At 39.2% G+C, this 16732-nt stretch overlaps 1 protein-coding gene across 5 annotated transcripts in view; it reads right to left on the bottom strand.

The window, feature by feature from the left end:
* Positions 1-16732, bottom strand: part of MCTP2 (multiple C2 and transmembrane domain containing 2) — a 184648-nt gene that overhangs the window by 7602 nt on the left and 160314 nt on the right. For all 5 annotated transcript variants that reach the window (XM_085234346.1, XM_085234348.1, XM_085234345.1 and 2 more), the window contains 3 exons: positions 14279-14401; positions 11524-11565; positions 1280-1389 (listed from right to left, as the gene is read on the bottom strand). In XM_085234346.1, coding sequence (XP_085090472.1) covers positions 1280-1389; positions 11524-11565; positions 14279-14401 — 275 coding nt within the window. The remainder of the gene's footprint in view (positions 1-1279; positions 1390-11523; positions 11566-14278; positions 14402-16732) is intronic.

The following is a 16732-nucleotide window of genomic DNA, read 5'->3' as shown; positions in this document are numbered from 1 at the left end:
TCTACCTGCTAACTTCATCACGTCATGATGACAGGGAGTAGGAAGAAGAGAATGAATGTGGACCAGTCACCAGGCTACAAAATGATATGAACTTCTCTCAACCAATAAAATTACTAGTACGGGAGAATAATTACTTTTAAACTTCACCAGATGTAGTAAGTATTAAGTAAAAATAGGTGGTTGAGAAGCCATCAACGTAGCTCAAGTAAAAAAAGAAAAAAAAACAAGTAGCAAAACAGCTCAATTCTGTTAAGTAGTAAAAATCCCTATGATTGTATAACTAGAGTGACAGATGGAAACTGCAGCACGATTCAGTCTGTCACAAAAAAATTTGGTGGCAATTCTTTAATGGTGCTTTTCTGTTGAGTTACAATGGAATTCTTCTGAAATTACATTGGGTCTCCACATTAATACCCAATGTGTTCTTTAAGACCATTGTCACCGAAATGAATACAAGAATTAATAGTGAGTCTTCCTGCCATGCAGCTGGGCAGAACACTGCCCCGTTCATAGACTGGAATACATCTCTGGGCCACTTCCACCCCAGCTGGGGTGCACGGCGTGGAACCACAACACATGGGTTTGCTGTATTTTTAGCTTGAACCCAGCTCCTCATTAAAGTGTGGCTCAATCACAAACCATCACTTTGTGCTCAAAACAGAAAACAATGTGGGTCAATGAAGTGCCAATAAAGATTGGGTTATAAAAGTTTATATGAGTTTGTGTGGGGGACTTTCCTTTTTTTTTTTTTTTCTCTTTGGCTCTTCACCTCTTTCCCTTTCAGGGTCAGGAATACCCTATGTGCCTCCCATTGTGACAAGACTAGAAAACTGCCTTCAGGCTTCCTTGTGGCATCAGCAGGAAGCAGAAAGCTCAAAATGGTAGAGAAGAACATCAATGCACTGTAGATGGAAATAAATGACTGATAACTCCTGTAACCAGGGTAGGGAGGGCATGGGAAAGGCAATACCATTAGTCCTCTATGCATTTTCTATGGAGGAAATACAAAGAAAAACCTGATAGTTCTGAGTCCACAACTTCAAGCAGTATTTCCCATCACGACTCCATCACAGATAGACAAGATCAGAAATCTGAGCAGATGGACACTGTGAGAGCTATACCAGCAGAGCACACAGTTTTTCCTCTTCTCTATGCTTTGGGAACATTTTCGGAATAGAAATTCCATGGCCAGGCTTCTCCTGCTTCACCTTGCAAGAAAATTCACCCCAGCTCTGCCTCACTGCAAATCACGGTTAAGCAAGAAAAACCCATCACTTACTTTTTAATTCTCTCTCCAAACGATGCAACTTCCTCTAGAACGCTTTGAACAGCTACAACAATCTCTTGGACCATGTGGATTCTGTCAATTAGTCCCTTTTTCTCACATTCCTACCCCCCCAAAAAAAAAGCAAAACATTAATCTCAGTATTTGCTAATGTGTTCACAGATACATAAGAAAAGTTAGGGATTCCCAGTACTACTCATGTATTCACGAACTTAAGCATATCACTGAAGGGAGAAGAGAAAACATTTATGATATATAATGAATACGAAGGCAAATGGTTCCTTACATTTTCTTTCCTTCCCTCAGCACCTGGGCAGAAGTTTCTTTATCTTCTAACACGAAGTTCAGGATTTCAAGCCAGGCTTTCACTGAAGAACCCAGCTATACATCAGCCCAAAAGAGATGCTGAGCACCCTCAAGCACATAACTTCTGAATATCACTTTTCCGAGCTTTGCAAACTTCCAACAGTCATGCTGTTTTCTGTACATAAATTAGCAGCAAGATACTGAATGCAACTTTTTTTTTTTTTTTTTTTTAAATCATTCTGCATACTTATTCCTTTACTTGAGGGGGGAAAAAAAAGAATCAAAGGAAAAAACGACATTTTCTTTTTAAAGCAGTCATCTCACAACTTCATTTCTTACTGCTTATTTTAGGCAACAACATTACAGGACATTACTACACATGTGCAGGAATAAAAAGGAAGCACAGAATGAATTAAAAATCAAAATAACTTAAATCAGCCTTGGAAATCAGTATACAATTATCAGCATTCAGCATTTCTTTGCCAGCAATCTAACACACATACAGGCATGCAAATTGGTGTGGTTGCAGATATTCTAGCAAGAAATCAGCAAAACATTCACTTATTCCAAAACGCAGAGCCCTGGACACTGATTTTACATCACATTTAGACCCTCTAAAACCAGCTCCATTTAGAAAAAATAAATTTTTTGTGGTTTTTTTTTTTTTTTTTTTTTCAACCAGTCAGCGTCCAGATGATGATGGTACACATCAAGTCACGTCCATGCTCTCCTGGAGGTGCTTACGGCCAGGCTGGATGGGGCCCTGGGCAGCCTGAGTGGGTGGGGGCAGCCAGCCCATGGCAGGGGGTTGGAGCTCAGTGATCTTTAAAGTCCCTTCCAACCCAAGCCATTCTGTGATTCTATCCTTCTCTGTTGGCCAGAGTATGAGGGAGTAAGCAGGGACCAGAGACACTGAGAGCAACACTGCCTACAATTCTCCCCCTGCCATGAACCCTCAATATTTTGCTGTGCAGGAGAGAGGATCAGAGGCTACTTGCAGTCACAATGGGCCACAGAGGTGAAGTCTCACTGCTACAGGCTTTTGACACTATCATGCCATGAGAGGGTCTCCGCATCTGAGAGGGCACTGCCCTACATCTGTGTGTGCTGAAATAACATATGAACCATCCTTGGATACTAAGAGCCAGACATGACAGCATGGCCCTCATAACCCTTAAAAGCCAAGGTTTGAATTACTTACTGCATATTTCTCTTCACAGTAATTTTTGAGTTGAAAAAGCCAGCCAAAACCACCATGGAGTTATCAAGCTCCAGATATTTGAATATTTGCCTTTAGGTTGCAAGGGAATGCACAGTAAATAGAAGCAGGATTTTTAAATAATCACACATTCGGGTGTGAAAATGAGTATTTTTACATTAATAAAACAACCAACAAAAAAATGAAACCCCTGGGGTGTGAAATAACCCCAGAACTAACTAAATAAATAAATAAATAGTCAGCTCGTGAAAATAGCACCAAAAAGTCATTTTCACACAGCTCCAGCTATAACCTTGCTAGGCTCAAATGTAAATGACACGTTAGGATTATTTTTAACTATTCCTTCACTAGAATGGTGCAACAGTCGCTTAGTCATAGTTGGCTCTTACACACCAAACTCACCAGTAGAAGTCGAGAGTAGTATAGCAGCCAGTGGGGATTTCGTTCTATCCCAACGCAGACAGATGGCTAAAGGAACCACTTCAGATGATATTCAGTGATATTCCAAGGCAAGCCTACTCTTGCTACCCACAGCTGAAAGGAAGATTGTCCAACAGCTCTATCTGCATCATGCTGGCTTCATTTACACGTTTTCCACTGAGCACAGAAACACGGCGATAATGCACTTTAACCAACACCACCTAACTTCTGCTGCAGCCACCAAGCAGACGAGAAAAATAGAACACGAACCACAGGCTCATGGGATAAAAGGACAATTGTATATTTATCCTCACTTAGCATGCACACTAAAATCAATCCTAGAACAATATGCTTTTTTTCATTTGTAATACAAAATATACGCAACCAAGGAATAGGCAGAGGTAGCTAGGAATTAGAAAGCATTTTAATTGAGCTCAGTTGTTGGAGGATAATCTGTGCTAGCCGCTACTTATGCTGTATTTGCACTGCACTGCCAGAGCCAAAATAATCTGAAGATCTGTCAATATCTTTTCTTTGTTATTATTTTGTTCTGGAAACCTGCAGTCCACACATTTACAGGATGATTAGGCACTGGTTAAGCAGGAGAGAAGTAGACAAATGAAGCACAACAATTAGGATCTTCCAAATTACTTAAGCTGAGGAGCACTGTGTATGCGTGCTTTCTGAAGTCAGAACCTCAAAGAACACTGTCAGAAGCAGAGAGAATAGTTGTAGTCCACCAAGAACAGAGTCGCTGCTCCATATTTATTTATAAATGAGCAACTGCCATACCGAAAGTTATTACCTAGCATTAAGATATTTGTTAAAGATGTAATCCTAAATTCATCTTCCGCTCTACTTTTCTATCTGTGCAAGGTCCCACCTCCAGCACAGGTAATCGTGCTCCTTCCTTTTCAGATTTTGCTCCTCTCCGAGTTGTTCTGGACTCAAAGTATTATGCTGCTGGAAAACAGGATTTGGATACCCATGGTTCAAAACCAAAGCTCTGAAGCACTTTCTTGAATTTAAAATAAAATATCCTGCCTGTTTGTCACACTTCTTTTTTTTCCCCTAAAATCAGTCGTGAAACTTCCTTTCCTTCAAGGCCTTTTTCTTCTTTATTTCTTAGCTGATTACAGCACTGTGGGTGGACCAAAACCAGTCTGCAGCCTCTGGGAAAGAATTAAGTCCATCAAAATGAACTTACAACTGAGAATTAATTATATAATCAGTGTGTTACTTCAAATCTTCCTCGCATATCCCGATTTAAGAAACTTCCATTTCTACATTAATTGCCTGAACAAAAACACAAAAGGGTTCTTACAAAAGATTAAGCGTGTCAGCGGAAGAAGGTGGAAAAAAAAAAAGCAAGAACCCAGCAAATTCACAAATTAAGTCTTTTGTGTCCAGTTAATGCACATCAGCTTGAACTTCCACATGAAGACACCAAATCTCTCTCTGCCCTGCTAAATGAAAAGTACTTCTAGATTTTTCTTTCTGAAATATACAACGGTTAACAACCTGAACATAAGGGGTTACTGCATTTCTCTGATCTTCTTTCCCTTCCCTGCAACGCCGTCCCACTCCCAGACACTCAGGGACAGTTGCAAAAGAAACTCACATGACAACAAAACTGATGCACTTCCAGTGACAGAGACTTTGAAAGTGCGTGAAATATGGGGCAGGCCAGGAGGAGCCATCTCCAGCATTAACACATCAATTCACCACCGGTGAGCTTCAGTTGTCAGAGCTGGGACTGCAAGGGAAATCATGAAACCTATGGAGGAAGAGACTGAGGACAAAAATTACCCATCATTTGTTCTGCACCACAGCCCAAACGATGCTACTTACTGCTGCTTCTCTAGCAAAGTATTCAGTGCTGAATTGAAAACATGGATGCTAGAGATCTGCTATTTCTTGCAATCATGTGTTTCCATGATTAATAACTGTCATCTTTACAAAGGCTAAAAGCTGTTCCCTATTTTTTAAATCTGTCCTTCAGAGTTTGCTCAGGATACACCCAAAAAAAGTAAAATGCAGGGATGTTTTGCCATGCCGTTTTGTAAATGCATTTCTCTTTATGTATATCGCACATACTGTATGCAGACAACTAAAAATTCAGGCATGTACTCACAATCAACTTCTAAATACTTCATATTATGGATTTAATACAAAACGCTTACACAAAATGAAATCCTGCTTGCAACTTTCAGACAAGTGGTATTCATCAGCAAATTTCTGGCATGCCAAGGGAAACTCAATATATAAAGCTGAAGAACACTTGGGGGCAAGGAAGAGGAATAAGAGGAGGAGAGAGAATAAATAGGAATTAATACAAAAGGAGGAAGAAAGCAAGACACAGGCCACCAAGTCAGGACTGAAAATCTGGAATTAGAAGAGTCAGTCCGCCTCATTTGGGCTGGCCTAACCATTAGGATTAGGTTTTTTTACAGCTATTCTGTTACGTTACCACTGCTACAAACACATCAGAGCAATATTTTGGCAGGATTTACCCCCATGCACCAGATACGAACTCCCCAGCGCATTGATAGCAAAACAAGATTGAGAAAAAAGGGAAAGAAAAAAGCGAAGGCATGCATGACTTTTAGTCTGCTGTTCTTCCAGGTTTTGAAAAAGATGCTGTAGTTATTTAGAGAAAGAGGGAAGTAACTGAAGTTGGATTTCACTTGCAACTTAGAGTCATAGAATCATTGAGTTGAAAGGGACCTTTAAAGGTCATCTTGCCCAACTTCCCTGCGATGCACAGGGACACCTACAGCTCGAGCAGGTTGCTCAGAGCCTGGCCCAGCCTCACCTTGAACGCGAAACTCCAAACTCACTGCTGTCTGCCAAGACTCCTATCAAACATCTTAAGGCCAAAATACTCATAGATCACAGATGAAGAACTTCTGCAACTAGAAAGATTTTACTGGGCATAAATAGACCAGTGTTCTCGACTGTTATAGGGAACTGTTAGCTAACAGCTTCAGTCCAGCAGCAGAATGAAGCTGTTGTGAGAGGTGGCAGTCATGGGAGTCCCTTGGTAGCTAAAAAGAATTCCAGGCAGTGCTTTGAAAATAGACACCACAGCAACCTTGAACCTCCTGCTTTCCATAGGAGCTAAGGGTGGCTGTAATGATCCCAGCAATCTGCCTTGCTGAGTCATTGCCTTGCCCCGAGCTGTGATGCCTGCTGCGTGCTGAGGAGGGCTTCTTGGCTCTTACAGGAGGACGAGCACGCAGAGGGGATGGCTGCCAAACTCCGAGCGATTGCCTTGTGCAGTCCCAAAACTGTGCATCACAGGATCGTTTTGTTTATTAACACCATGCTGCAAATGTGCCTGCCTGGCGGTGGAAATGTAGCGAATCTGAGCATACTTGAAATAATTATCAAATAGAGGAAATGCAACACATACAGGTCAATTTATGCTCTCAGTTAAAAAGGTGTGAAATCTGGAATAATTCCACCAGAGCCAATAGAATTACTTCAGGCTGATATGAAGGACAACACCGCCAGCCTTAATAGCACGCATTTTAGGGCACAGGATCCTACAGCTAAGTCTGGGGGGCTAAAAGGCCAAAGATGGCCATCTCATGCCTCATTAAGGAGCACTCATAGGAAAACACAGCATTTTCTTTGCTTACATTCAGGCAGATTTCATCTGTGCACAACAGACTTTGATTTTTCTAAGCCAACCAGAATTTAAGATTGTGTGGAGAGGCATAGGTCATAACTCTTGCTTTCCCTCTGGACAGATGTGAAATACAGGGGTTTAAAATGCATGCTCTGTACTTGCGTGCATTTGCATAGAGATGTAAAATAACCCAGAATTTGGTGATATTATTGCAAGTCTTAAAGCAATATCAATACTCACAACAGAATAAAACAACATTCTGGTGAGAAACCTGTGCACAAAAACTGAAAAAGAAAAAAGTCTGAATGTAGAGAAGAATGTATCATTCATCTTTTATCTTAAAAGAAAAACAACTTTGAGCAAAAAAAAAAAAAAAAAGTGCTTTCTCCTGGAAATACACGAGATCTAAGAACAATTGCACAGTGATTAGATTTAAACTACTCCATCATCATCTATAATCTAGCAATTTAGGGTACAGGAGGGAGATAGTCCTATTCATACGTCTGCCCAATTGAAAAGAAATTTTAACAGCGTTTCACATAGCTGGAATTTTTAAGGGAAATTTTTAAACTCCCTGAGTTTTATGAGCTCAGCCCAGAGGTCTGCTCGATGCTATTTAATATTCCTCCAGAGATTTAGAGGAGTTACAGTGTTGGTTCGCCCACCTGCAGGGCAAGAGGAAGAATGTTAGCTTGCCAAGGTTTTTTATGTGAGGAAAGCCACGCAACAGCACCTGATATACCTGAAAATCTTTGCCAAGTCCCTGCTATGAATTCCCCTCTCCCATAACTCCCAAACCTACGGATGTCCAGAATGCTGGTGGGCCACGATGATGGGCCAAGGATTGTGCCAAGTTATGGCTGCTTATGGATCACAGCATTCCTAAAACCTAAAATGCCACATTGTAGACTGAAAAATAACATATCATCTCTTCTCCAGTTTCTGGTACGCAGAAGGCTTTGCAAAGAGGAAAGCATAATCAGAGCAATCTCTGTACTCTGGATTAACCAGAAGTTGATTAGGTCGATAAGAAGCATGGAGGAAACTTACTTAAGTCATAATAGTGTCTTAAGTGATAACTGGAAATTTTCATTACTTTAGTCAAGATTGTAACCAGACCAGACGGATCCTGTGTGCTTAGAAGTGCCCATCCTCTTTCTTTGCACTGATCATTTCTGGCACAAGCAGCAGAATCTATTCCTTAGTACTAATATAGATGATGGAGGAGCTTAGCTTATCTGTGGTCTGTGCACAGACTCATTAGGAAGAAATAAGGGAGGATCCATCATGCTTACTGAAGAGAGAACAGCAATGTAAGGAAGTCCAAATCTATGTAAACACACATCTTAATTTGTTTTTTTTTTTTTTACAATTTGATCTTGCCCACAATTTTGTGGAGAAAGTCTGTGACTCCTCCTAGTCTGATCATACCCTTTTTAATTATGAGGGATTTTCAAGCCTTTACCATCATTTCTCTTCATCAATGTCAATGGGAGATGATGAAGTATTATATTGCAATTGTTGTATGGAAGAAAAAAGTAAGAGTCTAATAAAATTATTTATACTTTCAGAGAATAAAACAATGAGATGTTATTATCTTCTATGACCTTTCCTAAGTATGGGGATACAGCATCTTACACAATAGACACACGTGGTTCACGTTTCAATTACTGACCTTTACTGTGAAGAAAATTAAAGCAATTTTCATCTTAATTCATCCGTACAAATAAGATCCATACGGAAGGTTTCCATATGCTGAATCGAACTCAAATGGAAAATGTCAGCTGTTTGCTACCAGATGAATTTGACTTTAATTTGTTTGGTTAAATTTTTTTAAATTGTTCTCGTACAAGTTGGTATATTTTTGGTACCTATTTCTGAAAGAATTTCTTATACTGGGAATGAGGAATTCTTTGGGGATTTTTTCTGGCCCTGAGATGCTAAACATTTCTTGGAAGTTGCCAACAAACTTGGCTTGAAGTCACAGCATCATCTAATCTTTCCCTATTACGTCCCATTAGTCAAGCACAGCTATGTTGGCTCACCACTGGATGGAGATCCTTCCAGAAAAGAACAGGGATCTCTGTTATCTTATTTTTGTGTCTGATTTTCCTCAGACTCAATTACCAAATTTGGAAATAGTACTAATTTTTTTGTTTTGTTTTGGTGGAAATGCAAAGCTTTTTCCACAAAACTTAATACTATGAGCAAACTTAAAGACTCTTTCCAATCTGCTGCTAGCACACTCCTATTTAACAAAGTAGCTGTCTGCTCTTGAAGCTCCACAGTCGTCGTCAAGAAAAGAAAGAGGAAAAAAGTAAAATAAACAGAAACAGTCAATGATCAGACAACTCACAATCTAAGCTGCGTGCAACTTGTCTATACCACTCTACTGGTGGGCAAAAGATGTTTCAGCGACGTAATTTTAAAACAATCCTTCAGACAGTCTGACAGAGCCCAGAGCCGACAGGACAGAGCCTGAACTCCACATCTAAGATGGAGTGAATCCAAGAAGGCATTCATCCACCGAGCAGCTTGTGCCAAAGGGACACAGCTCTCTTATCTCTGTGATGGTATTTGGAAAGGGCAGAGGGAGAAACGATGGGGGATTCGGCAATTAAGTGCTGTCATTGAAGACAGATAGTTTAGGTGGAGGGAGTTAATCTGCTCATGGGTTTTTGAACTGAGCGTCTGTGTATTTATAATTTGTAAACAGTTCATCTCTTAGAGGGTGTGTTACAATTCCCAGAAGCATGGTCTGTTATGTCTAACTTGCAGCAGAACCCAGAAAGGCTATGTGTGCGACTGTTTTGATACAACATGATGATAGGAAACAGAAACAGTGGCCTCGTAGACTACGACTCAACTAGCAGACTTCAACTTTGGTTCTTGTATTAGGGAGGAAAAAAAAATACACAGACTTCTTTTCGAAGTATGGTTGTCTGTTTAAATGTTGACATTGCTGTGAGATAATGTCATAAAATTACATATTTCTTACACTCCCTAGAGAGCACTGGCCACCCTCAAGCATGGAAAAGTCACTTAGAATAACCTTATGCACTTAAAGATGTGCACATGGTCTAACGCTGGGGCAAATACACCCAGGATAACAGGAAGACAGTGAGGCAATGCTGCAAAGTGAGTGGCCTGGGACATGAGGAATGGATGGCAATTCTCTAGTAATTCTCCGTCTGAATCTCAGATACACAACACTAGTATACAAATTAATGCAAGTTAGGAATAATTATTGCTGTAATATTGAGATAAAAGCATTATCTTGACAAGAAAGCCTAATGGAGGCTTTGTTATGGAGAACAGAAAAAGGATTGGCTACAGAGAATATGTTACACATTTAGGAACTGCACAAAAATACAGTCAGCATATACAAGCATCTAACACTGGGCACGGACAAAACAAACTATCAACATTCCAAGATGCAATATTTCTTGGAAAACAATGCAACTTCCATTTAGCAACTTCTGCTAGATACTGGCCCACTTAGTTGACCAACTTAACAATGAGAAGAATGAAGTAAAAATGAGAAACTTATTGTGCACTGCAAGAATCCCACAATTCATCTGGGTTGTCTGAACTTCCAGTTACAGCTTCGATGGATTTCTGTTTGCTCATCAAAATACAGCAACCACAGAAGAGCAAGTTAAATTTAAACATCTATTCCTATCAACAAGTCTGCTGAGCTTCAATTCTAGTGTCTGTGACTGAGAAGGTCAAGGTACATTTTTTAACTGTGGTATTGATTTACTTCACAACGATCAACAATTTCACTGTAACACTCTTAAACCACAGAATATTCACAAAAAGCTTATTAACTTAGTACACAATTTGAAAGTTTTGCATTGCCTTGTGAACGCTTTCTTCCCAACAGCTCAAGTTTCTTTGCATGCTGTTGCTTGTTAAATAATTCCTCACCTTTTAGCTCCTAAGTATTTATAGATTATCAGATTCTCCTTCTCTTACTTATGTTTTTTCAAGCTGTATACATTAAATTCTCTTAATCTTTCTTCACATGTCATGCCCTCTAATCCTTTTATCATTTGTCACCGTGGTTTGATAAACTTGAAAAAAAATCCAATGAATTTTTCATAGTGAGCAGAAGGAAGAAGTATGCTCTAATAAAATAAGGCCTCACTAATGCCAACTCTTTCTACATTTCTGCTGAAAAACTAAAAACTTTTTTTTTTCTAGAAGAAATGTTGAGAAAACCTTAACCAGTCCTTCACAAATCACAACAATTCTACAGAAATGGAAATGCTGTATGATTTGTTGTAAGCCATTAGTGCAGAATGTTCATCCAACATTCATAATGGAAGCGATGATGTATTTTATATACTCACCTTGTCCACCCATACACATACATGCTGGCACATGAACGTATGTCTTATGATTTCAAGCATACCCTGGGCACCCCCACAGATTCAAATGAAGTTCACAGGTCTCATGCAGGTAACGCCATTATTGAACGTTGTACAAATCAACTAACATTCTCAAACTGTCAGTTTGCTGATTAGCAAACAGGTAACAACTGTTTTCCCAGTTAAAACAGGTAAGGAACGCAGATCTCACGGAGATAAGATGGTTAGTTTGAGCTACACCCACTTACTTTCTGATTCTAGCTAAAATACCATAGGATGTATTTACCTTATCTTCCTCATCGTCATCTTCATCCAAGCCCATAAGCTCCTGCAAAAGCATACGTCCATATTAGAAAAAATGACAGTTCTCATTGACAGGAAATGTTCAAAAAGCTCAGCATTTCATTACACGGTTTTCTCCCACTTCTGTTGCAAGTCATTAACAAACCCACAACTTTCACCTTTCTGAAATCATGTTTAGTATTCAAGGACTTTTTTTTTTTTTGTGATATCCTGAACAAAGCAGGCAATACCCTATACAAATTTTAAGTCTAAATAAAGCATTAGTGGTTGTGTCCTATCATTTGAAGGCAACTGGCTTTCAAATTCATTGCCAACTTTAACTAGCTGTAAACAGCTGTGTTCTTAGTCTGACAAACGAACCAGTCAGCATGTCAAGGCTGAGGACTCTACACTCAACTTGTTCCATCCTCACTGATACAATGACTGCTCGCTCTCTTTAGGGCCATTACCAAAGCATTAGATTGTAGAAAATACATTAGTATGAATATAATCAATCTCATGATTCATATTCAGATTTCTATGCAGCATTATTCCCTCCCTTTAACCTCTACACTGACAGGTAGGGAAGGAAAACAAAAGATTCGCTTATGGCTTGAAATTAGGAGTGACTGGGTTTTAATTCAGGTATTTTATAAACTGAGTCTTTAATAGGGTCCTCTAAGCTCTTCTTGTTTATTTAATATTTCACTCACTATATTACAAGTTTTAATACAGTTAACAACAAAAATGTGAAGAATCGACAACAAAAAATGTTTGGGATTCGGTTTTTAGTTTTCCTGCCAAAGTAGTTGCAACTAGTATTCAGTATTCATTTCCAGGTTTACTCGAGGTCTCTACCGTACTCAGAGTACCTAAGTTAGCAGTGATCACGGTTTACGTTTCTATAGAAGCTCCCATCTGTAAATCATAAAATGTTTTACCAATACTCATGCATTTAACATCTTGGCAATTGGTTCATGCCTACAAGGTTAACACTGTTATCCCCGTTTTATAGCACAAAAATAGGAGTGAGAATATGAAGTCCTCCCTTCCAAAGACTCATGCTCTCTTTCTTAACTATACATGAAAAGTACTGCACATGTAGCCAAGGTCTCAAGACGCAAAAATAAATAAGCAACTGTGAAAAAAGCACTGGTATTTTGAAGAAAATAACTTCTGTCATCTGCAGGACAGATGTGACTAGAAGTAGCACCTGATTGTCTATTTCTGACCTACAGATGGTTAGAATCATAGGCACACATAAAAAAGGAATCAGGTAATATTAAAGGCACTTTGATGACTTGTTCCATATGATCCCAATCCTGCAAAGCACTCAGACAGACGTGTAACTTTTCTTATGCAAAATACACCCCTGAATTTCACAGCATCACATTGCTCACAGGATGTGTGACCAAAAAGGGCCAATTTTCTGTTCAACTTTTCTTCCCCACTGCTTAACTTGGAATTTCAAATATGACCCTCTTGTAGCATCCACCTGAATGATCTCCTGTTCAATCCTGCTGACTTGTGTGAGACTGTCCTCATCTGAACTGAAACTCACCACAGGATGAGTGATAGGTGTTGAATAGTAGTCTCTGTGCACTTTTCCTAGGCAACCTAGCAAGACTGTGTATTGCCTTTTGTATTTAAAGTAAAGTAATAAAAAAGAAATGTTTGGCTGAGATTCTCCCACGTGAATAGTCCTCATTTCTTGATGAAACAAAGTAGTCTCTGGAGATGTACAACACCTTTCTATGTTATTCTGGACTTGGAAAAAAGCATTTTTTCTTACCCTTCGTTTTCAAATCAAACCTCCATCCTTGTTGTTATGACTTTCCACGTGTTCCAACAATCCTTCCATTTGGGAATGGATCAAAACTGAACTAGAAGCAACTTTTGTTGCTAAAACTAGTACAATAACAATTTTTTTAAAATCCTAGGATACAATTTCTCTGTACGTAATTCAAGCAATTCATTTGTGTAAAGGCAGCCGTGAGGGATACAAATGTCAATCATCTTTTTATCAGAAGTTATAAGAGTTAATTCAGCCCATATTTCGTTATTGTACTTGTAATACATTTATAAATGGAACATTATGAGAATCTACAAATCTATTCTCTGCTTCCATTGCAATTATCGTAGTTACGCAAGTAAAGAAAGTGGTCAACATCAGAGTTTCATATCTCAACATATGCAATTGCAACATGCAATTATTTTTGTATTTTGGACTTCTTTACTTCATAAAACAAGTGAAAGAACTGAGGACTAACTTTCACAAAAAACATTTGTCATTTAAATGGGAGGGCAGGGAGGAGGAGTAAGGGTTTCTTCTTGAAGTTTCAGATAACAGGACAAGGTTTAAAATACAGCTAACTTCTATTTCAGCTTGAATCGACTTTCTTCCTCTGAGAGTCACGAATCATCACGCCGATGCAAAGCGTAAGAGCAATGTGGGCATGGGCTTTGGGGTCTTGTCACATTGCAACTCCTTTTTCATTCAACATAGTTACAAAATAACTCAACTATTTTTAAGTGAAATTTCCCTCCTACGCGTTCCCTTGTCTTCTCCATACTATACTGAATGGTTTATTGCTTGAATTGAATCAAGAAAATTGAGAGGGTGAAGAATTCTTTTCAGTAACTTTAAAATAAAAATGTTTAGTTGCACAACTAGCTTAATATCATTAAAATGCATGACATTCTGCTGAAGGACAAATTCAAGCTGTGGCTGCCAGAAACATTACTGCCATTTTACTTGCCTGGGCATCCTGGGTGTTGCTGACCTTCCCTGTTCTGACAAGGGAGAAGTTGTATGCAAAAAGCACCAGCAGAGCCAGGGGCACCATGTACAGTTCAACGCTCCATACAGTGACCACAAATACCTAGGAGAAATAAAGCAACAGAAAAGAACACATACAGGTGTTTAAAGAGAATGTGATGCAAGAAAGCCTTCCAGCCATTATCCTGATGTACACGCATCCTTGAATCTCTGCTAACATCATTCATTTCTTATTTTGGCAAAAAAAAGAAGCCTGCTTGAAAAGCATACTCATTCTATTCTGTTTGAATCCATTAGGCTGCTATTTGTTTGCTTCTCCGTCCCTTTTTTTGGTGAAGTACAAATCCATGAACATAAGGTTGGCCCAAAGGTATTGTTCACTCCTTCCTGGGACTTGCTCAGGCCTGAAAGCTTTGTCATTAATGCTAGAGCATAATGGGCCCACTTAAACCTGTCCCACTTCATCAAACCCTAATTGCCAGCAAGTCTTTCACTGATTAGAGAAGAGTTTCTTCCTCTTGTGCAACAGGAGCCATCCACCTCTTCAGTCAATCCAGGAGATATGCTTAGCAAATGGAACTTCACCATTAATCCACTCACTCTTCTTGGCATAGCAATGCAAAGACCTTTGAGAGGCTCTTGGCTGCATGTGATGCTTTATTTTGGGAAGGAATCTGTAATTCCATTCCCCATTACCATACGCCTGCCATTTTTCAGTAAAGCATATTCTGAATTCACTGGTTGCTTGGAGCCTCTTTAGCCAGAAAAGGCATGAGTTTGTGCCTTTGGAGCAATATCTGATAAAACCCAGTGACAGCAAAAGTCGAAGCCAAACTTGAGGTTCGGTTCTGCAAACTGGATCAGTGAAACATGTAACCGTTGTGATGGGGATTTAAAAAGCATTTAAGCATTTTTCAAAAACGGAATACCAAGCCAAACTGCAATCTTGTCTTACAAATACCAATTATAAGTGAACAGACTCCAAACTTTGTGGTTGGAAATGTAAGTTGATAAACTAAATCCAGAACTGTCATAAAACGCATGTTGTGATCCCATTTCCTTTTCTACTGATACACAGCGTTTTCAGAAGAACTGACTGACGCTGATAGAAACTTTAAGCTAAATCTTAAACAATCTCCTTTAGAGAGTAGGCACAAAAACATTTATCAGATTTTTCTTCCCCCAGAACTGATCAGAAACAAAAAGTCACGTTTTTGGAAAAATACAGGCAGGTGAAAGCGAGTCAGATCCTCTAGTTAACACATCTCAAACCATCATGAGAGGGCAACTGCGGGTGATCAGAAAGCCAAATCTCTAGCTCCACTAACCCTTGGCCTGACAGACTCTGCATACTATATTGAAGGCAAGGCTGGCACTTGCAGAACAGGCTATTTATGGTAACATATATAGCATTATGGACTCTGGACTCTACCCACTCCACATCAAAACACTACTTCCCACCACATTCCATGGGGAGAATTCACACCCCTACAAAACAGCAGCTTCTGTAACTTTTAAACAAAAAGTCTTGCTTGATATCTGACAATTGGTCAGTTAGCATCTACTAGGGGCTGAACATAAACCAAGAGACAACGGCCACATACATAGCCCTGCCCAAGCAAGGGTCGCATTTTCTAATGCCAACCTGATTTTATCTTAACTGTTACTATGCAAGGACTTGTCATCCTGTTGTTGGCATCTGTAGGTCAGTAAAAGAATATTTAAGATATACACATTTATAAAGTGGGTTGACATCCATGAAATATAAGCCCCATACTACTGATTTGCAGCACGAGAACTTAGAGAAGGAATAGACTGTAATTTCTTTTTTATCATGCTCTTCAACATATTTTCAAATTAGATAATTATACTAACAGTCACATTTCCGATGTAAGCAAGGTAACAGAAAAACAAGAATGCTGGCCAAGAAGATACGATACTTGAACTCCCTTACAGGAGTCTCCAAAAAGTGTGGTATCTCAAGATTAAAAAGCAATTATCAAGTTATTCCAGTTCCCCTGAATGAATCTTTACTTGTTTTGTAAGATCAAGTAAAGGTGATACCAGCTCTTGACCCACCTCAAATATCATTCTAAAGTACAAGTATCTGTTACTGCAAATGTCTATCTATATATACCTTGTGTTTAAACAGATAGCTAAAATAGATGCACACACATATACATCTGATCCTTACGAAAGCACTTTTATAGAAATTCATATAGCTAGATAATTATTGAAAAAATTTGCTTTGGCATGTTGGAGGAGGTTTTATATACATTATCTCCTCAGGGTCTACATGAACTCACTCTTATCTCAGTGCAGCAAAACTCCACCAGCAATCAGCTACGCTGACTCCTACAGGAGTCAATGAAGCCTTTATGGAACCTTTCTTCATTCATTCAACTGCAGGACTTGTACCAATTCTAGTGCATCT

Source organism: Meleagris gallopavo, chromosome 12, assembly GCF_905368555.1.
Source record: "Meleagris gallopavo chromosome 12, MGAL_WU_HG_1.1, whole genome shotgun sequence".
NCBI lineage: Eukaryota > Metazoa > Chordata > Aves > Galliformes > Phasianidae > Meleagris > Meleagris gallopavo.
The sequence above is the reverse complement of the archived record's forward strand: the minus strand, read 5'-3'. Positions and strand labels throughout refer to the sequence as shown.